Raw genomic sequence first — 23,484 nt, 5'->3', positions numbered from 1 at the left:
ACAAGGGGTGCATGCGCTCTGTGTCAACAGGTCAAGGAACAGAATGAGCAGCAGACATGAGACGGATGAGTCTTTTAATAGAAAAACACACGTGCAACAGTATCAACACACATCTCTAGCAATCCAGACAGCGCTGAACTTCAGTTCTTCACCTTGGGGGGTGGCCTGTGAGAGGAAGATAGATGATGAAGAAAGGTCCCCAGGATCACGGCACTCGGGGTGCAAGGGACAGAGATGTCTGTCCTGGTGCACCGCTGGGCCCCTACTCACCTGTACACTCCCACGACCACAGCGTGGTCTCTTTCATATGGCTCGAGGGTCAACTGCTCCTGTGGCTTCATATTCTCCTGTTGCATCTTTTTCACTTCGGAGGCAAACACGGCCTCGGCTGAGGCTGTGGAGTCAATGCAGTTGGCCTGCAGAGGAAAAAGGGCTGTGGAGTCAATGCAGTTGGCCTGCAGAGGAAAAAGGGCTGTGGAGTCAATGCAGTTGGCCTGCAGAGGAAAAAGGGCTGATTGATGTCTATGACAGGGTTTTGCACTCTCTTCCTTTTGTGTGCTCTTTAAACCAGATGTTTTCATTAGCAATTCAAGTAAAATTCGGTGCTATGGTTCGAATGTGTCCCCCAAAGTTCATTTGTTGGAAACGTAACCCTTAAATACAACACAGTTGAGAGATGATTTAGGTCATGAGGGCTCTGCCTTCCTGAATAGACTAATGCTATTATCACAAAAATGGGTTCCTGATTAAAAAGATGATTATGCCCCCTTTCTATCTTGCTCACCCTTCTGCCAATGGATGAAGGCCCTCACCAGATTCAGATCCCCAATCTTGGACTCTGAAGCCTTTGGAACTGGGAGGCAAATAAATTTCCATTCATTATAAATTACCCAGTCTACGGCATTCTGTGATAGCTGCACAAAATGGGTTAAGACCCTTGGGTTTAGGAAATGTGATCAAAGACTGAACTTAAAAAGTTTTTTGACTGGGTACAGTGGCTTGTGTCTGTAATCCTAGCTACTTTGGGAGGATGAGGCGGGCAGCTTGCCTGAGCTCAGGAGCTCCAGACCAGTCTGAGCAATACAGCGAAACCCCATCTCTAGTAAAAATACAAAAATTAGCCAGGTGTGGTGGCACACGCCTGTAGTCCCAGCTACTCAGGAGGCTGGGGCATTAGAATTGCTTGAACCTGGGAGGCGGAGGTTACAGTGAGCCAAGATTGCATCACTTCACTCCAGCCTGGGTGACAGAGCAAGACTCTATCGAATTCAAAATAAAAGTTTTTAATTTGTTTTGGATTTGAAGCAGGAAGCCTTAAACAGTCCTATTTATCTAAAAGCATGTGTTTACAATTTACACCCAGTAAGGTTTGGTTTATTTCTACTTCCTCCTCTTTAATAATAGTAATAATAAAGTTGAGAATAAAAAAACAAATGTAGCAAAAGGCTAACAATAGTGAACCTTGTGAAGGGTACATGGGAGAGTTCTCTGTTATTTCCAAATAATAACGTCGAGAAAGATGCACCTAGCTTTTATCGAGCATCTATTCTATACCAGGATCTTTTCTAAACACTTCATATATATTAACTAATTTGATCCTGTCATCCACCCTGAAAAAGACTGGACTAATAGTTCTATTTCATAAATGAAGAAACTGAGGCATATACATAGGTTAAGTAACTTGCTCAGTCACACAGCAGGCTGGAATTAAACTCAGATGGTTCCAATGCAAGATGAATAAAAAAATTAAAAATTAAAATAAACTCAGATGGTCAGACTCAGTTTGCACTTAACCACTGCACTCTCCTGCCTCTTTAAATCCAAAGCTATAGTTTTGCAGACTTAGTTTTGCCTGTTTTGGGTGGCCATATGACAGACATAGATAGAGAAGATACCTCCTTAGAGCACTGCCACCCCATCTTAGACTCCTCCAAACCCCGCACCTTAATGGAAATCACAAAGTGTCCTCCATTACGCAGGAAGGTGTGGGCATTCAGGGCCACAATCCGGGTCTGGTCTGGCTGGGCCACATCGGCAAAGATCACATCCACCATTGCTAAGGAGAAAGGGGATGCAGTTAAAAGCTAGAGTCACAGGGATCATCCCAGATCCTCCCATGGGGCCTATGCCCATCACCAGCAGGTTCCTAGGAGATTCTCCCTGCCTCCAGTTTCACTCCCCACCTCCACTGGTCCCCCTCCCTCCACAGTGTCCCAAAATGATCCAAAGCCCACAGTCACATCATTCATTCACTTTTCTTGTAAACCATGGTTGCCACCTACTCTGTGGCCAGCCCTGGGCCGGGCGTGGGGGACATAGAGACGAGTCAGACCCGGACCCTGCCCTCGAGACGCTCCCAGGTCTGGTGGGGAGACAGACACGTCATCAAAACGACAAGTAAGAGTAAATGTGCACTTATAGGCAAGAGTGTCTGCAGGGCTGTGAAATGAAAACAAGCTGCAGAACAAGGGGGATGGTATGGGTACATGGGAAAAAGAAAATCTCACAGAAGGAAAAATGAGCAGAATGAAAAATAATGTTTAAGGCAGTGTGACTTTTTAAAAATGAAAAGATGGTATAATGAAAATTGATTATTTAAAACTTGGGAAAAGCAGACATAAAATTGTTCTCATCAATTACTTCTTGGGGGTGGTTCATAAGGCTTTTCAACTTTTACCTTATACCTCTGAATGTTTTTTAAAACAAAGTCATTAATATTCATAATGGGCCCCTCTGGGTCAAGCCATGCTCAGTTTCTGTTTTCTGGGCTATGCTCTCACCAGACAACAATAAGGACCCCCCCAGAGGAGGCTTTTATGCAGAGGCAATGTAATAAATACAGGAGGCAAGAAGTACAAGAGACCTAGGAGATGGGGAGGAGACTGAAGGAAAGGAGGCTGGCCCTCCAAGGGTAGCTTCCAAGACTCTGAAGCCAAGCTGCTGCCTCCACAGCCTCACCTAGCTCCCCTTACCCCTTTATATTCCTGCAAACTCAAGAGGTCTGCTCAACCACTCCAGCTCCATCTAAATCACGGGTCTACTGGCTTCTTCCAGGAAGCCTGCAGTGGCCTGTCCTACCCCACCGGGGCCACCCCCAGACCGCTCACCGATGAGCATGCGGTATTTGTGTGGGTGCCGAGCATCCTCAATCACAGGAATAATGTTGGTCCTCTTCTTGGCCAAGTTAATGAGGTCACGGCCAGAGCGGTGGGAGAACTCAACTGCATAGACGAGACCATCCTAAAATCAATTAAAAATTAAAGAACAATCATGATGCTAGTTTTCATGTATGGAGTGCCTACTTTAGGCCCATACACTATGTGTAGCATCTCTTCCCACCCCAAAATCAAAACTCTACCACTATTGTTATCATGTCCTTTTTACACATGAATAAACTGAGGTCCAGAGACATAAAGTCACTGGCCAAGGGTTATTCATCAGGTAGCAATAGTACCCAATCCATTTGCCTGATCTGAGAGCCTAGGCTCCCAACAAAGGGTTAAAACCAGGAGGCACAGAGATGAAGTAACAAGTCAACCACTGCTTTAAGCTCCTTATGGAAATTAACTCATATAATTTTCACAAGTCTATGTTCCAGAGAGGTAAACTGAGGCTTGGATGGGTTAGGTAACTTTCCTGATTAAAGCCTGAGGGTTTTTTTTTTTTTTTTTGAGACAGAGTCTTGCTCTGTCACCTAGCCTGGAGTGCAGTGGCGCAATATTGGCTTACTGCAACCTTGCCTCCCAAGTTCAATCAATTCTCCTGTCTCAGCCTCTCGAGTAGCTGGGATTACAGGCACACGCCACCATGCCCAGCTAATTTTTATATTTTCAGCAGAGACGGGGTTTTACTCTATTGGTCAGGCTGGTCTCGAACTCCTGACCTCAAGTGATCTACCTGCCTCAGCCTCCCGAAGTGTTGGGGTTACAGGCATGAGCCACCTCGCCTGGCCAAAGCCCAGGGTTTTAAGGCACTACACTCAACAGCTTATAAACATGTAACAAAGGGTACCAGAGTGTGACATGCAGGTGCCGGGGGCCCTTTAAATGGGAAGCCTATTATACAACCACACAGAAATGCAGGCTCAGAAACCATGAGATCTCCTGGTTCTTTCTAAAGAAACCAAAAGAGCAGGTTTTAGGGGCATCACATTTTAAAGAGGGCCATCAAATCAAATAGTCTGGTATCTATACTTCCAGCTGTCTCTCTAAGGTTGGCTACCCCACACCCACATCTCTTGCCTTGAGGCCAAGAACCCAGGAGCAAGGTTGAATGACACTATCGGGTTCAAGCTGCTCCTTTTACTCGAAGGCGCTGTGAGAGAAAAGGGCCTTGCCCTAAGTCACACAGTACGGGCAAACAGTCAAACCTTGATATTCTAGGTTGGCAGAGGGGAGGCAGCCTTTGCCTCCTGCCCGACTCTCTATCCACCCACTCACCGGACCGACGATGTCAGAGACATGGGAGACAGTGGTGCCCGAGGCAGCCCCGAGGTAGAGCACCTTGGCCCCCGGTTTGATGTGGATTTGGTCCACACCACCCAGGATTGCTGCTGCCAGCTTGGAGCGGAAGGGGTTCCAGGCTCTGTACTCGACCTTGTCGTCTCCTTCCTAGACCAAGAGAGATGGGGATGAAAGTCAGTGCTAGACTCTTCTGCAAGACCTCCCTGCCCTTAACCCCGAGGCCCTTGAAAGGAACTGGGCCGTTCTATCACTGCACAAGAACCCCACATGCATACAGAGCAGTGACCATGACACATGCAGTCGCTGCTCTCATGGAGGTCACTGACTCAAGGGGCAGCAACAGAATACACACAGAGTAACAGTAAAAGCAGCACTCGTTCAACAAATGCACCGTGCCAGCACCCACTGTGGGCCAGACCCTGCTCTAGGCCCTGGGGATACAAGACAAGGATCCCTGCTCAGAAGGCATGAGTATTCACCAAACTAACTAAAGGTAACATGGCATATGAGATGGTGACAGGTGTCAAGGAGAGAAGACGAAGCCAGGAAAGAAGATACAAAGTTTGGAAAGCAGGGCAAGGAGCAGGTGAAAGTGAGAAAGGGGACCAGGGACGGAGTGAAAGGCAGATTCCGAATCAGACCACCAAAGGAGACAAAGGACCATTCGAGTTATCTGAGGAAGGACATTCCCAGGAGAGGTAAAGCCATTAGGAAAGGCCCCTGGCCTCAAAGAAAATGACATGGGGTAACAGGACAGGGCAGCATGGTGAGGGCTGCCTCAACACACAGGGTGGTGTGAGGCAGCCTGGAGAAGCAGATGATAAGAAAGCAGCCTCCACAGAGCTGGAGTGGGAACAGCAAGGCCAGGGTGGCTGAAGGGCACCTGGTCAGGGGGACAGGAGTAGACAGGGCCAGGGAGCAGGGAGGGGGAACTAGAATGTGCAGGGCCTTGGAGGCCACAGTGAAGAAGTCAGGACTGTAACCTGAAGGCAGTGGGGGGTCACAGAAGGCGGGTGAGGAAGGGAGCAGACAGTGTGGTTTACATATTATGATGGTCCTCCAGCTGTCATGTGCAGGACACAGGGTGAAGGCAGACACACCAGACTACTGGCTACACCCTCAGCTGTGCCCCTGGGGGCTTGGACAGGATCCCAGGTCTCACCGGAATCGAGACTCTCTTCTCTCCATAAACTGATTCCCCAGGGACCAGGTTCTTGGTGACCAGTGCATCTTCCTTTCCTCGACAAATGAAGACACCTGGTTGAGGGGATCAGAGCAGGCCTGAGGACCCCCGGCCCCTTCCTGCCCCGAAGCTCAGCCGGCTCTGGGCTTCCTCACTCACCCTCATGCCGATGTGGCTCTACCATCACGTTCTTCCCCGACTGGTTTCCTTTTTTTCCTCCCCGACCACGACCCCGGTTGCCACCAGAATGGTAGCCTCCACCTATAAAGGTGAGGCACAACAGGAGAGGAAGACCCTGCATCTCTGTCCTCCCCACTCCCGGCCCCAGGAAGGCCTCCTCCATAACCCCTCGCCAACCTTACTCACCACCTCTTCCTCTTCCTCCTCCGCCGCCGCCGCCACCACCGCCACCGCCACCGCCGCCACCTCCTCCTCCTCCTCGTCCACGACCCCTAAAGCCTCCACCTCGACCTCGGCCCCCACCATAGCCCCCTCGGCCTCCACGACCACCACGGTCACCAAAGCCCCCTCGGCCGCCAAAGCCACCCCCACGGGAACTGAAACCTGTGGTGGAAAAACAAAAGCAGGAATCAGAGCAATGAAGCTTAGAAGGTTAAACAGCCTTGTACCCAGCAATACCACTCTGGCAAGAAACTAAAACACGTGTCCGTGTGCACCAGGATGCATTTCCAGGAATGCCCACGGCAAAAGAATAGCAGGACTCACACAAATGTCCATCAACAGAACGGACAAATAAAACAAGATATTCACAATCAAGATCATGAATATGATCTTCAGTTATATACAGTTAAAAATTTTTTTTGCTTAGTGCTTTTTTTTTTTTTGAGACAGGGTGGAGAACAGTGGCAGAATCATACCTCACTGCAGCCTTGAACTCCTGGACACAAGCAATTCTCCTGCCTCAGTCGCTGAAGTAGCTAGGACTACAGGTATGTGCCGCTACTCCTGGCTAAATTTTTCTTTTTCTTTTGTAGAGATGGGGATCTCACTATGTTACCCAGGCTGGTTTCCAGGTCCTGGCTCAAGTGATCCTCCTGCCTTGGCCTCCTAAAGTGCTGGAATTACAGGCATCAGCCACCACATCCAGCCACAATCATATTCCCAATAAAAGGGGCAAGGGAATGAGAAATGCTAAACTCATATCTGTTCATGGGAAGGAGATATTAACATGAGGCTGGGACAGGGGAGAAGTACACGAGTAAATGCAGGTTGCTGTTAATATCCTAGTTTCCTTGGTTGCATAGCAGATTCACAGAATTCATTCCATGTCAATATGAATTACTGTGAAGAGTGAGCCCTGCACATGAGCACATACCGTGACAAGAGCCCCCTAGACTCTGGAAACGTCTTCATACCCCCCAACTCCTGACCTTAAACTGTCAACCCCAACCCCAAAACAGAAGGAAATACAGCATGATATCATCCCTTACTCATCTCCCTGCTTCCAAGGTTAAAGAAGTCTCTCTCAGCTCAGGGGAAACCAAGAAAAAGCAAAACAAACGGCCATTTAAGGATGGCTGCACTTTTTTGTTATTTTTGTAGAGACAGGGTTTTACCAAGTTGGTCAAACTGGTCTTAAACTCCTGACCTCAGGTGGTCTGCCCGCCTTGGCCTCCCAAAGTGCTGGGATTACACTCGTGAGCCACCACGCCCAGCCAAAGTGTATCTCTTAATAGCTATTCCTAATTTAATCTTTAAAAATGAATGGTTTTCATTTTCAAAGCTCCCAAACATAATCAAAAGTTTACTTTGTATCTTCTACGCCCTCTACTGCCCAGTTTTCACACAGCAGCTAATAAGCGCTGTTTTAAAACAGCAAGATCTCATCACATCCTTACCCAAATCCCTCCCATGGTTTTCCACCACATCCAAAATGAAATTTAAAAATGCCTTTCCCTGGCTTACAAAGCCTGAAATCAAAGCCTAAAACCTTTAGGCTTTAAATTCTGATTTCATTGTTCTGGGCACAAGGTCTTCCTAAAGCTCTCCAGGTGACTCCAGTTGAGAATCATCGTCTTAGGGATCTGGCCTGTGCTAACTTCCCCGACTTCATTCTCTCGATCCTGGGCCCCATGCTCTTCCCCACCAAGCACACACAGTCCAGCCTCTAAATCTTCACCACGCGCTGTTCCCACTCACTGCCCGGTTCCTGCAGACATGTGCACGGCTCACTCGCTCCTTCACTGCATTCTGGTCTCTGATGAAATGTTAGTTCCTCAGAAGTGCCTACTTTGGCCACCGTACCCTTACCCTGATTTATTTCCCTTCAAATCAGCTATCACATGTGGCACTTGTAATATTATTAACACCTCCTTAACCTGATTTATTTCCCTTCAAATCAATTATCCCACGTGGCATTTGTAATATTATTAACACCTGCCTCCCCCACTGGGCTCAAGCTACAAATGGGCAGATTTTTGTTTCGTCAGCACCACATCCCCAGAGCCCTGCACAACACCTGGCACAAAGTATGGACTCAATCAATGTTAAATGAGCGCCACCTGCTGGTGATTCTTAAACCGCGGGCCGGGCCGCAAGGAGAAAGCATCCTCTTTGTGTTCAGAAGGTAGGTGGGTGATCCATCAGATCACCAAGGAAGTGCTGATCACTCCCCACAAGGATCCCATATGGAGAGATCACCAATGTTATTGCCACTCTCAACCCTAGTGCATAAGGAAGGTTCGCTGTATTATCTTTATGTCTTACAGATGAACTTCATCGCCGGGCACCGCGGCTCATGCCTATAATCCCAGCACTTTGGGAGACCCGGCAGGTGGAGAGTTTGAGACCAGGAGTTCAAGATCAGGCTGGCCAACAGAGTAAAACCCTGTCTCTACTAAAAATACAAAAAACTGCCTAAGCGTGGTGGCACGTGCCTGTAATCCCAGCTACCCGGGAGGCTGAGGCACAAGAATCAACTGAACCCAAGAGGTGGAGGCTGCGGTGAGCAGAGACGGTACCACTACACTCCAGCCTGGGTGACAGAGACAGATTCTGTCTCAAAACCAAAGAAATGCTGGGCCAGGCATGGTGGCTTACGCCTGAATCCCAGCACTTTGGGAGGCTGAGGCAGGCAGATCATGAAGTCAGGAGTTCAAGACCAGACTGACCATCATGGTGAAACCCCATCTCTACTAAAAATACAAAAATTAGCCAGGTGTGGTCGCACGTGCCTGTAATCCCAGCTACCAAGGGGGCTGAGGCAGGAGAATCACTTGAACCCGGGAGGAGGAGGTTGCAGTGAGCCAGCCGAGATCGCGACACTGCACTCCAGCCTGGCAATGGAGCAAGACTCAAAAAAAGAGTCCTAGGAAGTGCTGGCATGTGCACGGGGCACAGTGGGCATGCGTGTAAACTTTCAATCCCAGATACTCACAACATCTCAACCCATTTCAGGTCCTCGAGCTTTTGGGGGAAAATGTACCAAAAGTACCCACTCCTCCGAGAAAACACATGTTCACGCAAACTTTTCCGGTAAGTTTTTTTTGGGGGGGGGAGAGAGCAAGGGGAGTCTACAAACCCCCCTGATTTAAAATCTGCTCTCCTTCCGCAGCTTTCTGTATCTCAAAAACAGCAATTCCATCGTTCCAGTTACACACCCCCAAACCCTTGGTTATCCTTGACTTTGCTCACATACCCACATACAATCTGTTGGTTCTGTCTTCAAAAGCATGTAAAACTGTCAGCACATCTGCGGCTCCCATCCTGGTCCACCACACCATCTCCTAGCTTACGGCAACGAACTTCCCACTGAGGTGCCTGCTTCCACATTTGCCACCCTGAAGTCTCACACATCGAGGCAACAAGAATCCCTTTTAAAAATGTCAGACTGGCCGGGCGCGGTGGCTCAAGCCTGTAATCCCAGCACTTTGGAAGGCCGAGGTGGGTGGATCACGAGGTCAACAGATCGAGACCATCCTGGTCAACATGGTGAAACCCCGTCTCTACTAAAAATACAAAAAAAAAAAAAATTAGCTGGGCATGGTGGCGCATGCCTGTAATCCCAGCTACTCAGGAGGCTGAGGCAGGAGAATTGCCTGAACCCAGGAGTCGGAGGTTGCGGTGAGCCGAGATCACGCCATTGCACTCCAGCCTGGGTAACAAGAGCGAAACTCCGTCTCAGAAAAAAAAAAAAAAAAAATGTCAGACTGCACCGTGCCCCTGCTCAAAATCTCCCCAAGAGTTCTTCTCTCACTCAGACTAAAAATCCTTACTAAAGAGCTAACACCTGATAACTTCCACAGCTTCACATTCTACCATGCAATGAAGGAAAGATGGAAGAAGGGGTATCCTCCATTCCTGAGGGAATCACAGACCAGGATGCCTGCAGGCAAGCCAGAATCTCAGTAGGAGATACCTGACCTAGCATCCCCTCCCCTACTTCATCAGGAGATCCCCAAACGCGAAAGAGAAAGGGAGCTTTAGGAGAAGGGCACGGATCCACACATCTGCCAAATGACCCCCATCTCTCTACACACACACACGAGAAAGAAAGCCTGTACTAGCAAAACAGACCCCTTGGGCCACGGTGGAAAATTCTCCGAACTCGGTGAAGCAAGTTCTCACACAAACGAGTGGGAGTTGGGCAGGTGAGGAGATGCAGGAAGCACTTAAGACACCCCGAAGAGGGATCCTAATTTTGTTCTCTTTAAGAGAGATAAAGGTAACAATTAGAGCCAATACTAGTATATGTCAAGCACTGTGCTTTTTTTTTTTTTTTTAACGTCGCTTAATCCTAACTGCCGCCATTTTATTGATGAGAAAACTGAGGCTCAGAGACGTAAAGCCACTTGCCCAAGGTAACACAGCAGGCTAAGAAGCTGACCCTGAACTGAAACACTGAAATGAGGCCCTTCTGCTGTTAAAGCCAGGACGCTCATCGTTCCACCATGAAGGGAGTGGGTTCAGCAAAAATCTAGCGGAAAATCGAAAGAATAAAACTACTTATGTCCTGTGACAACCACCCAACCCACCACCCCGGTCTAATACCGAGCTTGTGAAGTCTCTCCGCGGAGGTGGAAATCTTAGGCCCCACATCTCCACTCCATCCCCGGGGATCCGCCCCCCTGTAAGTGCAGAAGGCGGGAAAGTGAGCCAGAGAGCGCCGCACACGGCCAAGCGGGGAGTCCTCATCCACTCCAGCCCACTCGGAGAAGCTGGGTTGGGGGATAAGAGGGGGGCGGGTGGTGGTGGTGGTGGTGGTGGTGGTGGTGGTGGTGGTGATGGCAGTGATAGAGTAGTCAAATAGAGGCTTCCCACACCCCGCTCCGGGACCCAAGGTCAGGAACCCTCCATTTCCAACCCAAGCTTGATTCCCAAAACCCACGCCCAGAGATCCAAGGATCCAGACTCCGAGCTAAGACCCTTGAGTACCGCCTCCTGCCCAATATCCAAAATCCCTATTAGACGGCCTCAATGAGACGAACCCCAGGTCAGGACCCCCAATGCCAGACCCAAGGCCTTCGACTCACGACCGTGACCTCCGAAGCCAGTCACAAACCCCTAAACCTCCTGGACTCATGATCAATCCCAGGGCGGAACCAGGATCCCCCTTCCCACGAGACCGGAACCCAAGCTCAGAACCCCTGCCCCCTAGGCCAAGGCCCCATCCCTCCGATTCTGGCCTGGCACCAGGATTCCCGCCCGGCCTCCGTCCCTGACCCGGGACACCCACCCAGGCCTGACCTGGCTTCATGAGCCCTGGGTTGTTCAGCTCCCGGGTCCGCGGCGTCCGCAACTCCACGAGTCCGGGGCTTTCGCACGTGGAAAAGAGCGCAGGCGCGCGGTGTCGCGCGCGGCGACGTGCGGCGCGTAACGCAACCACGTAGCTCCGCCCCCGAGCCCTTCGCCCGGAGCTCGGCGCACGCGCACTGTGCCTGGATTCTCGAGCCGGTCGACACATCGACCCTGGCCCTCGCTCTCTGTCCTCCCTGCGTCTTCTGTGCAGCGGTCGCCGTAAACTCGCTTTCGGTTTCTCCTTACCCAGTGCGAGCACCCCAATAATCAGGGCTCATAGTAAGGCCTTCACACAGGCTGTGCCCTCTTTTGTATTCCTAACTCCCAGAGTCCCCTGTACACCCAAAAAGGCTTCCTCGACCCAATTTCAGCCCCAAGAACAGTGACCGACTCTGGGCTCCCATCATACAAACACTCGTGCACCTCTGTGTACCAGACACTGTTCTAGGAGCTGGGAATATCGCGGTGTACGAGACATAAAAATCACTCTCGACCGGGCGCGGTGGCTCACGCCTTTAATCCCAACACTTCGGAGGGCCAAGGTGGACGGATCACAAGGTCAGGAGTTAGAAACCAGCCTGACCAACACGGTGAAACCCTGTCTACTAAAAATAAAAAAATTAGCTGGGCGTAAGCACGCCTGTAATCCCAGCTACTCAGGAGGTTAAGGCAGAATTGCTTGAACCTGGGAGGCGGAGGTTGCGGTGAGCTGAGATCACGCCACTTCACTCCAGCATGGGCGAGAGAGCAAGACTCCGTCTGAAAAAAAAAAAAAATCCACTCTCCTGGAGCTTATCTTTTTAGTGGGGGAGATAGACATCAAACATATTAAATGTTAGATGGCAATAAATGCTTTGGAGAAAATAACAGCAGGGAAAGGGGATAGGGATTTGGGAGGGCAAGTGATTTTTGTTTTTTTGGCATGGTGGTCAAGAAATGTATCAGATGACTTTTGAGCTAAAGAGCTGAAGGAAGTGAGGAGTGAGGCATGCACCTAGCTAGGGGAAGAGAGTTCCAGGCAGGGAAGAGATCTGTAGATGCCGTGGTCCTGATGAAGGAAAGATAGGAGAAGTTGGAGAGACAAATGAGGAGGGTTGGTTGGGGGCAAAGTGAGCAAAGTAGAGAGTGAGAGGAGATAAGGGCGAGTAGCTGACAAGGGCAGATTGTGCGGAGCTTTGTGGGACATAGTGAGGACTTTGGCAGTAAGATGGAACCATGGAAGGGTCCTAAGTAGAGAAGGAGTGTGATCTGACACAGGTCCCTCTGGCTGCATGTGAGAAGCAGACTGCAGGTGTGAGGGTGGAAGCAGGAAAACCAAGGACTGGCTGCTGCAATGAATCAGGATGGAGACAAGGATGAACAAGGTAAGAGTGGAGGCAGAGAGAGGCATCAGGGGTGAACAGATTCTGCATAAGAATTTTGGCAGAGGGCAGTGGCTCACTGCAATCTCCACCTCCCAGGTTCAAGTGATTCTCCTGCCTCAGCCTCCCAAGTAGCTGAGATTACAGGCATGTGCCACCACGCCTGGCTAACTTTGTATTTTTAGTAGAGGTGGGGTTTCTCCATGTTTGTCAGGCTGGTCTTGAACGCCCGACCTCAGATGATCCACCCACCTCGGCTCCCAAAGTTCTGGGATTACAGATGTGAGCCACTGCGCCCATTCTGTACACAATTTCTATTCCTTCGGGTATATACCCAACAATGGGATTGCTGAGTGGAATGGTAATTCTATTTTAAGTTCTTTCAGAAATTGCCAAACTGCTTTCCACAATGGCTGAAGTATTTACACTCCTGCCAGCGGTGTATAAGTGTATAAGCATTCTCTTTTCTCTGAAACGTCACCAGCATCTGTTATTTTTTGACTTTTTAGTAATAGCCATTCTGACTGGTGTGAAACACTATCTGAGAGACACTGGAAGCATTAGCATGTCCCTAATGATTAGTGATGTTGAGCATTTTTTCATGTAACTACATAATTTTAGGTAACAGGGCGTCTGTGGCCAGAGGTTCCTTCTTGGGCAGCTTACTTGACCTCTCTGAAGAACCCCTAGCTTTATTGTCATCCAATTTCCACACTCCTACTGGCGACATGACAGCTGACAATGACCAGAAGAGACCAAAAAAGGACAAAAAAGAGGTGACTCTGTTTCCAAGAAAATCTCCATCGCTTCCCAAGAAAAGGCATAAATATTCCTCCCCTTGCTTTTAATGCTCAACACATTCATTGAGAATATCTTTTATCTGTAACCTCCCAGTTTTGAAGAGCTGAGAAGTTGATCTGCAAGCTACACTCCCCAATTCTCCAATGCCATTGGCAATGAAGAAAGCCTGGACTGCCTGAACCCAGGAGGCAGAGGTTACAGTGAGCTGAGATTTCGCCATTGTACTCCAGCCTGGGTGACAAGAGGGAAACTCTGTCTCAAGAAATAATGAAGGAAAGAAAGGAAGGGAGGGAGAGAGGGAGGGAACAAAGAGGATACGAGTAATTACATTTAGGGCTCACCCAGATAATCCAATCAAGGATAATCGCCCTGTCTCAAGAAACTTAATCACACCTGCAAAGACCACTTATCCACATAAGGCAATATTTGCAGGTTCAAGAGATCAGGATCTGATATCTTTGCAGGGGTGGGGGCACTTTTCAACCTACCACAAAATATCTCAAACTTAGCACATAGTAGGTGCTCAAATACATTTATTTATTCATTGATTTTTTTTATTTTTTATTTTTTAGAGATGAGGTCTTCCTGTGTTGCCCAGGCTGGTCTCAAACTCCTCGACTCAAGAAATCCTCCCACCTTATCCTCCCAAAGTGCTAGGATTATGGTGTTAGCCATCACTCCTGGCAAAAACACATTTATTGAATGAATGAAGGAATGTCCACAGCAAGGTCATAAGGGCTAGCATTGGGTACACCTGTCAGCGAAAACTCAAATTTTTGTGGGTTTTTTGTTGTTGTTTTTGAGACAGAGTCTCACTCACTCTGTCACCAGGCACCAGGGTGGAGTGCAGTGGCGCGATCTCGGCTCACTGCAACCTCTACCTCCCGGGTTCAAGCAATTCTCCTGCCTCAGCCTCCCGAATAGCTGGAACTATAGGCACGTGCCACCATGCCCTGCTAACTTTTTGTATTTTTTAGTAGAGATGGGGTTTCACCATGTTGGCCTAAATGGTCTTGATCTCTTGACCCCAGATCCACCCACCTCGGCTTCCCAAAGTGCTGGGTTTACTGGCGTGAGCCACCGCGCCCAGCCAGTTCCTTAGGTTTTAAGGCAATTTGTATTTCCTTTTCTATAAACGATTCCAATCGTTTGCCTATTTTTCTATTGGAATGTTGTTTTTTATTCTTTATTTTTAGGACCTCTTAATTCTTTTTCTCGAAAGGAAATCAATTCCAGGTTGACAGCAAAATTCAATAGAAAGCACTCGCTATGGTAGAGGACACATCTAGATTCAAATCTAGGCTCCATTATTTACAAACTGTTTGCCCTTGGGCAAGTTATTTAACTTCACTGATCTTATTTCTTTGTCTATTCCCATTTCACAGAGTAATCTTGAAGTTCCGAAATATTGTACACAAAGAACCTTACATATTATATGCATTCAACATGTTTAGGTTTCTTTCAATTGCCTGTTTATATCCTCAACCCATATTTTTTTGTTTTGAGATGGAGTCTTGCTCTGTTGTTGCCCAGGCTGAAGGGCAGTGGTATGATCTCAGCTCACTGCAACCTCCGCCTCCTGAGGTTCAGGCGATTCTCCTGCCTCAGCCTCCAGAGTAGCTGGGATTGCAGATGCATACCACCCCACCTGGCTAGTTTTTGTATTTTTTTAGTAGAGATTGGGTTTTGCCATGTTGGGCAGACAGGTCTTGAACTCCCAACCTCAGGTAATCCGCCTGCCTCGGCCACCGAAAGTGCTGGGATTACAGGTGTGAGCCACCACATCTGGCCAACCCATTTTTTTCTAATTGGGTTCTTGTCTTTCTTATTAAAGGATCTGTTTGCATAGTGTGAATATTAACCCTTTGTTAGATTTGTTTGTGGTTATTTATGTCTTCATCTAATATGTACTGAGCACCTACTCTGTGGCAGACTATGCTAGGGGCTGCAAATAAAGTAGTGAATGAAGCAGATACAGTCTCTGCCCTTCAGCTATTTCTAATTGAACAGAAATCCTAACAAAAGTAATTATAAAGTGTGACAAAGGCTAAGAAGGAATTTAGCAAAAGGGTGGGACAGAAGGGGATCCACTTTTGGTGGAGGGATCATGAAAGTGTCCCCTCTAAGTTAATTAACATTGAAGATGGCATTGAAGGATGTGAAAAAGCCAGTCATGTCATGAGTGGAGGGACAAGCATATTACAAAGGACCAAAGTTGCAAAACTCGGCACATTCAATAAATTGAAAGATCACATTCCCAGATCATAATTGGCAAGGAGGATAGTGATGGGAGATGAGTCAGAAGAGGTTGACGGGGCCTCATGGGACAAGGTTAAGGAATTTGATTTTATTATAAGAGAAATGTATAATTATATTTTATGTATACACACACACACACACACACACACACGTATACCTATATATAATCATTACTATTTTTTTTAAGTGACAGGATCTTGCTCTCTTGCCCAAGCTGGAATGCATGGTGCAATCACAGCCCACGGTAACCTCAAACTCCTGGACTTAAGCAATCATCCCACCTCCCCAGTAGCTGGAACTACAGACATGCACCACCACACCTGGCTAATTTTTAAATTTTTTTGTAGAGACAGAATCTTGCTATGTTGCCCAGGCTGGTCTTGAACTCCTGGTCCCAAGCAACCTATTTATATTTTAAGAAAGATTCTCATGGCAGCTGTGACAAAGGATTGCAGAAGGGAAAGATCAGACAGTAGGCTATCGTGTTATTGACGGAAGTTAGGACAATGGCTTGTACCACGTGGTGACAGTGAGCATAATAAGAAGGCAGATTTCAGGTGTGTTTTTTGCTTGTTTGTTTTTGTGGGTTTTTTTTGTTTGTTTGTTTGTTTTTTCCGAGACAGCATCTTGCTCTGTCACCCAGGCTGGAGTGCAGTGGCACAATCTCAGCTCACTACAACGTCTGCCTCCCAGGCTCAAGTGATTCTCCTGCCTCAGCCTTCTGAGTAACTGTGAGTACAGGTGCCCACCACCACACCTGGCTAATTTTTGTATTTTTAGTAGAGACAGGATTTCACCATGTTGGCCAGGCTGGTCTTGAACTCCTGACCTCGTGATCCGATCACCTGGGCTTCCCAAAATGCTGGGATTACAGGAGTGAGCCACCGAGCCTGGCCTTGGGTATGTTTTGAAACAGTTCAAAATGATTTGTTAAGGAACTGAGTGGATGGCAAGGGAGAGGAAGAAATCAAGAATAATTCCCCATTTTCTTGCTGCTGAACTTACTGGGTGCTGGTCGTGCTATTTAAGAAGGTAGGGAAGACCATCATGGGAAGAGGACAGATTTGAAAAGGAACCAAGACTTCAGTTTTTTACTTGTTGATTGCATTAACACATTAAATCTTCACTCCAACTCTATAAGTACCATCATTAACTCTGCTCTAACGATGAGAAAACTGATCCAGAGAGAAATTACATAGCTTGCTAGGGTTATAAATGATAAAGCCAGAATCTATTGATCTCTCTCTCCATTTTTCACTCCTTCCCTCCATCCAATCATTTATCTTCTCTTTTTATTGAGACAGACTCTCACTCCGTCGCCCAGGCTGGAGTGCAGTGGCACGATCATGGCTCACTGCAGCCTTGACCTGTCAGGCTCAAGTGATCCTCTCACGTCAGTCTCCCAAGTAGCTGGTACTACAGGCATATACCACCACACCCTGCTAATTTCTGTATTTTTTGTAGAGATGGGGTCTCACTATGTTGCCCAGGCTGGTCTCAAACCCCTGGGCTCAAGCAATCCTCCTGCCCCAGCCTCCAAAAGTGCTGTGGTTACAAGCGTGAGCCACTGTGCCTGGCCATTTAAATCCTCATTCATCCATTCATTCTTCTAATCACCCATCGCCTCATCTTCTTAGTTCCCCACACACCATTTTCTCAATTCACCCATCCACCTCTTCACCCACTCATGCAATCACCCATCCGTCCTCCCAGCCCCCAATAAATATTCACCACTTGCCAGCTTCCTCAGGCACCTGATACCTGCTGTGCAGGAGGAAAGTCAGGGATGAGAAGGCATGAGACAGACACACTGGCATGCAGCTTAGCTTAAGATATTTATTCAATGCTCTCCCATTTGGCCTCTGTGACCCAGAAAAGGGGTAGAGCAGGGTAGGAGCACATGATGCATCCTTCAGACACTGCAACCTCCAGGAGGATCAGGTCATCTTCAGGAAGTCTTCATTCCCCTTGGATGACTGATCAGTCATAACTGCAAGAGACAGATACTTAGCACCTCCGCTTGCAGACTAACCATCCACCCTGACTGCCCTCATCCCATGAGGATCCAGGCGCCTCTGCCCCAAGAAGCCCGGTTTTCATACTACATCCCTCACCATGGGGAGAAGTCCTGTGCTCTCCATTTCTCCACCGCTGGCTTCTGCTGGGAGTTATACCCATCATTGGTCTGGTCCCCGTCAAAGTTTCCACAGGCCCCACACAGTTTCCCAGCATGGTCATCGCTGACCATCACAGCCAGCTTCCCATCAGCTCCTAGCCACACCTGGACCCCTGCCTTCTGGCGGACTAGCAGGGAGCCATCAGGTGTACGACTCACGGACACAGATGCTAACTTCTCGGCTGGGAGATCCACTCGGAGACCATTCACCTGGTGGGGAGTGGGCAGCAAACACAGAGGTGAGGCCGCAGCCATAGAAAAGCTGGGTGTTACCAGGATGGAGAGACCCCAAACAAGATAAGTTCACGGAGCTAAATCAATGAGATGAAGACCTGGATGTTTGCACTGTTTGGAGCAATAGATACACGAGAAGATAGCTGGACATCTGAATAGATGGATAGAAGGAAGGAGAGTAGAGGGATGGAGAGATGGACCCATGGACCTACACAACACCCCAAAGTCTGTCAAACAATCAAGCCCCAGGGTCATCCTGTATGGTTCTAGTTTTCTTTTTTTTTTTTTTTTTTTTTTTGTGGGGCAGGGGGTCTCACTTTGTCACCCAGGCTGGAGTACAGTGGCATAATCTCAGCTCACTGCAACCTCTGCCTCCCAGGTTCAAGCAATGTTCTGCCTCAGCCTCCTGAGTAGCTGGGATTACAGGCACCCACCACCATACCCAGCTAATTTTTGTATTTTTAGTAGAGATGAGGTTTCACCATCTTGGCCAGGCTGGTCTTGAACTCCTGACCACATGATCTGCCTGTCTCAGCCTCCCAAAGTACTGGGATTACAGGCCAGAGCCGCCACGCCTGGCCTTTCTTTTCTTTTTTTTTTTTTAAGATAGGGTTTTGCTGTCTCATCCTGGCTGGAGTGCGGTGGCGCAATCACAGCCCACTGCAGCCCTGACCTCCTAGGCTCAATCAATCCTCCCACCTCAGCCTTCTGAGTAGCTGAGACTACAGAACTATAGGTGTGCGCCACAACACCCAGCTAATTTTTGGTATTTTTTCTGTAAAGATGGGGTCTCTCACTATGTTGCTAGGCTGGTCTTAAACTTCTGGACTCAGGTGATCTGCCTACCTCAGCCTGGTTCTAGTTTGCAAAATAAAATAAACTTTGAGCACATCCTGTAAGTTGCTGGTTCCCTAACCAAAGCAATGTTATCCTTTATTTTTGCAGTGCTGATGTCTGAAGATAAGTAATGACTTTAGCAAATATAATAATCATCTGAGAAAATTCCTTTTTCTTCATCATGGGCTGCAGACCCAGTAACTTTATGAGTTTGTTTCCTTTAAATAACTGTTGTCTATGTTAGTTGGCGAATTAACCCTTCTAAAGTTAGACTCCCTAGAGAAACTTCCTAGAGAAAGAACTTGAAAGAGTTCTTTTTTTTTTTTAAGTGCTTTGTTTGTTTCTTTGTTTTGAGACAGAGTCTTGCTCTGTCACCCAGGTTGGAGTGCAATAGTGTGATCTCAGCTCACTGCAACCTCCACCTCCCAGGTTCAAGCAATTCTCCTGCCTCAGCCTTCTGAGTAGCTGGGACTACAGGCATGTGCCATCATGCTTGGCTAATTTTTGTATTTTTAGTAGAGACAGGGTTTCGCCATGGTGGCCAGGCTGGTCTCTAACTCCTGACTTCAAGTGATCTGCCTGCTTTGGCCTTCTAAAGTACTGGGATTACAGGCATGAGTCACCATGCCCGGCCCTCTAAATGCTTTTGTATCTGAGTTTTCCTCTGCCAAATGATTGGAGAGATCGGTAGATAGATCTGAAAAGACAGCTGGGTGGATGAGTGGGTGAATGGATGGAAGGATGGATGGATGAATGGATGGATGGAAGAAAAAAAAGAAGACAAGAAGTAAGGAAATAGGAAAAAGAAAAAGGGGGTAGAATAGATACTGGAGGAAGGGAAGAGAAAAAGGAGGATGGGCATAGTGAAGGATAGATGAAGACTAGGGGATGGAAAGTCTAAGTAGGGTAATGTATAACTGAGTCTGAGCCATCTCTGTTATCCAGCACATGGCCTGGCACAAAAGGAGCAAGGCTAAGTTTATTCACAAAACCCTCTAGGTGCCATGCTCTGATCTGGGTACTGGTGACCAAGATGGACAGGATCCCTGCCTACCTGAGGCTTATAGTCCAGTGATGAACAAAGATGCTGAACATCTTCTGGGAGTTTCCTTCTAGGAGTCTGGAACTTTGGTGGGTGGATACCAAAATTCCAAAACCCCAGGCACTGAGACTCTAATAAACTTCCCTGGTAGACAACAGTTCATGTTTCATCACAACTTATTGCTGCAGGAATTAAGCACATCCTGTGTGACTCTACCGAGAAAGGACTCTCAGAAGCTTGTACCTGATTTCCCCTGAACTTCGCATGATGCATCTTTTCTGTTGGTTGATTTCACTATCTTTTCCCTATGACACATCTTAGCCCTAAATACAACTGTATGCTGAGTCCGGTGAGTCCTAGTGAGTCACTGAACCTGGGGGTGGTTACGGGAAACCCTGACACATTATGTGACCCCCACCCCCAGCCTTGATCAATCACAGAACTTCCTCCCTGAAGTCACAGTGATTGGCTCCAGGGGTGGGCATGTGACCCAAACTAGCCCAATGAGATATAATCCTGAGTCTTTGGTTGAACCATTTTCTGCTAAGGTAGCTAAGCTGGTGGGATGTAGGCCTGGGCAGCTGGGGGTTGTCTTTACCCCTGCAAGTGGAAAGCCTGTTTGATAATAAGCTGATTTGGCAAATAGCAAGTCTCAAAGATAGAAATACAAATTTATGATAATATTGCCAGGGCACCCAGATCCAGCCATTCCTGAGGCTCCATCCTTGGATTTTCTAGTTACACGGACCAATAAATTCAATTTTGCTTAAGGCAACTTGAATTTGGTTTTAAGTCACTTGCAACCAATAGAGTCTCAATTCATACTAATGTCAAAACTATTAAGTTACTTGAGTATGTTTTTGCTCCTCAAGAACTCAGCCAGAACAAAGGGACTAAGTTTAAAAACGTACTGAGATAAAAACCAATCCAGAGACCAAACTGCAGAGACATGGATAAAGAAAACAGATTGCAAGACAGAAAGGAAGCCAGGAATGTGGGGACACTATAATCAGAAGAGCAAAAGCCCAGGGGAGACATTCCCCAGCCCCACTCACAAACTTACCCACACACCCTTGTTTGGGGTCACTGTCACCATCCCATCCTGGAAGAAGATGTGGACCCGGCCCACAGCCTCAGCTTTGCCATGGCAGGTCTGGACATCAGCAACCACACGGTACCAGGGGATGGTCTTCTCTAGTCCTGGGCAGCGGGAAGAGAGCTCATAGACACCAGGAGAGGTGATGGCACCACGGGCACCATCAAAGGTGGTGAGGTTGGCACCCACAGACAGGAAACAGAGACCACGGGGAGCCCAGCAGTCCCGGGCTTCAGCCTGGACCTCACATATACGGCCTGGTGGGCAGCCAGCTGCCTGGCATGTCAGGACAGAGCTTGGGGAACAGGAACAGCGCTCGTTGCAATCTGAGGTCAGCAGGGAGGAGTTCATCTGTGCAAAGAAAGGGGCCAGGTTATGGTGGTGTGATGGATCACAAAAATGGTCTCGAGCACTCCTTGAACCCTCTGTTTTTATGCAGAGTGATTTTACAGAATCCCATTAAGAAATAGAATTTATTTCTCCCTCCCTATGAATCTGGGTTGGCCATAAGACTATATTTAGTTCAGTGACACACAGAAGAAGCAATGTTGTGCCAGGTTTAAGCCTAGACCTCAAGACACCTTACAGCTTCTCTTTCTCTCTCTCTCTCACAGAGATACATAGAACCTCACCCAGCCATCATGACAAGAAGCCTGGGCTAGCTCCCTAGAAGATAAGCGACCCCACGGAACATAGATAACTCTTCCAGCTCAGGCCACCCTAGACCAGGCAGTCTTCAGCTGACCCACCAGGTGACTACAGATATTATACATGAGGTAAGCCCAGGGGATAGCAGAAGAACTGCCCAGCCAAGCCCAGCCTAAACTGCAGTCACAAAATTGCAAACGAAATGAATAATTGTTGTTTTAACCCACCACATTTTGGAGTGATCGGGAACCTAGCAAAAGCTAACCGATACAGGTAAGAAATGAAGAAATGTAACTAACAACAGAAATGCCATCTCTACACTGATGATTCCCACATCTCTGGGCCAGTCCTGTCCCTTGAACACCAAACTCACAAATCCAGGAAGATTTCTGGCATAGGCAGAGGGGTCAGGGCAGGGATGGGGAAGCATAAGGAGCTGTAGGGGTTTAGAGGAGGCACCTAACCCAGCCTGGGGATCATGGATGGCTTCCAGGAGGCATTGAGACCTGAAGAAAGGAGCAAAATTTGGCTCCATGTGCAAGCAATGCAAGTTAGCATAGTGTGCTAATGGGTAGCCTTGGGCTGACTTCTCTATGTCACAATTTCTTCATCTGTAAAATCGGAAAAAGATCCATAGTATCTATTGCATAGAATTGCCGTGATTATTAAATGAACTAACATCCATAACATGGCTGGGAGAGGTGGCTCATCCCTGTAATCCCAGGACTTTAGGAGGCCAAGCCAGGAGGATCACCTGGGCCCAGGTGTTTGAGACCAGCCTGGATAACATAGCGAGACCACATATCTACAAAAAAAAATAATAATCAGCCAGGCATGGCAGTGTGAGCCTGTGGTCCCAGCTACTCAGGAAGCTGAGGCAGGGAGATCACATGAGCCCAGGAATTCGAGGCTGCAGTGAACCATGATCACACCACTGTACTCCCACCTGGGAGGCAGCATGCAATCCTATCTCAATCAACAAATAAATAAAAATAAAATAACACGCATAACAAACATGGTGCACGGTAACAGCTCAAAAATCATTAACAAGAATAAATCAATTCTGCAATTCAATTCACATTATTAAACAAGTATTAGCTGGGCCACCTATTTGCACTGTTGTAAACCACTATTTCTTTTTACCCAGTGTGATGAACACGCAGGGCAAGGCCTAGTGCTCAGTGGGTATCTTTCCTGCATAATTGAGCGTGATCCTCAGCCACCTATGCCACTAAGATGGGTGATTAGCCCCATTTTACAGGTGAAGAAAATGACATTCAAGGAGGGCCCAGATGATGCCCCCACTCCAAGATATCAAGTCCTAATCCCTGTAATGAGTAAGTGTTACCTTATATGGGAAAAGGGTGTTTGCAGATGAGATGGAATTAAGAACCTTTTTTTTTAAGAGATGGGAGTCTCGCTATGTTGCCCAGGCTGGAGTGCAGTGGCTATTCACAGGCGCGATCCCGCTACTGATCAGCACGGGAGTTTTGACCTGTTCCATTTCCGACTTGGGCCAGTACGCCCCTCCTTAGGCAACCTGGTGGTCCCCCACTCCCAGGAGGTCACCATATTGATGCCGAACTTAGTGAGGACGTCTGATCGGCATAGTGCACTACAGCCCAGA

At 47.9% G+C, this 23,484-nt stretch overlaps 2 protein-coding genes across 5 annotated transcripts in view; both read right to left on the bottom strand.

The window, feature by feature from the left end:
- Window positions 1-57: 57 nt before the first annotated feature.
- Window positions 58-11,441, bottom strand: FBL (fibrillarin rRNA 2'-O-methyltransferase). 3 transcript variants are annotated; one of them, XM_035283505.2, is made up of 9 exons: window positions 11,353-11,441; window positions 6,013-6,210; window positions 5,806-5,907; window positions 5,626-5,720; window positions 4,440-4,610; window positions 3,108-3,240; window positions 1,944-2,056; window positions 271-416; window positions 58-165 (listed from the first exon to the last, which is right to left on the bottom strand). In XM_035283505.2, exons 1-9 carry the CDS (start codon window positions 11,360-11,362, stop codon window positions 141-143), a joined length of 993 nt encoding a protein of 330 aa, XP_035139396.1. In that variant the 5' UTR covers window positions 11,363-11,441; the 3' UTR covers window positions 58-140. The 3 variants fall into 3 exon arrangements, with proteins under 3 accessions (XP_035139396.1, XP_035139397.1, XP_035139398.1); XM_035283506.3 differs by lacking the exon at window positions 11,353-11,441 and adding an exon at window positions 9,305-9,614; XM_035283507.3 differs by lacking the exon at window positions 6,013-6,210.
- Window positions 11,442-17,640: 6,199 nt separating this feature from the next.
- FCGBP (Fc gamma binding protein) overlaps window positions 17,641-23,484 on the bottom strand; it is a 65,862-nt gene continuing 60,018 nt past the window's right edge. For both annotated transcript variants that reach the window (XM_078359627.1, XM_078359628.1), the window contains 3 exons: window positions 21,177-21,560; window positions 17,939-18,210; window positions 17,641-17,814 (listed from right to left, as the gene is read on the bottom strand). In XM_078359627.1, the coding sequence (XP_078215753.1) occupies window positions 17,805-17,814; window positions 17,939-18,210; window positions 21,177-21,560 (666 nt within the window). In that variant the 3' untranslated portion in view covers window positions 17,641-17,804. The remainder of the gene's footprint in view (window positions 17,815-17,938; window positions 18,211-21,176; window positions 21,561-23,484) is intronic.

Source organism: Callithrix jacchus, chromosome 22, assembly GCF_049354715.1.
Source record: "Callithrix jacchus isolate 240 chromosome 22, calJac240_pri, whole genome shotgun sequence".
Taxonomy (NCBI): domain Eukaryota; kingdom Metazoa; phylum Chordata; class Mammalia; order Primates; family Cebidae; genus Callithrix; species Callithrix jacchus.
Note: the sequence above shows the minus strand (reverse complement) of the source record. Positions and strands in the feature narration are given on the sequence as shown.

What these genes read in the sequence shown, in the direction of transcription:
- FBL (XM_035283506.3), bottom strand. Translation starts at nt 9,389, where the DNA reads ATGGTGTGGTGGACCAGGATGGGAGCCGCAGATGTGCTGACAGTTTTA. An exon ending in TCTCTGACATCGTCGGTCCG is followed by an intron (nt 3,241 to 4,439) that starts GTGAGTGGGTGG and finishes AATTGATTTTAG; the next exon opens with GATGGTCTCGTCTATGCAGT. An exon ending in GTGGTCGTGGGAGTGTACAG is followed by an intron (nt 166 to 270) that starts GTGAGTAGGGGC and finishes TTCCTCTCACAG; the next exon opens with GCCACCCCCCAAGGTGAAGA.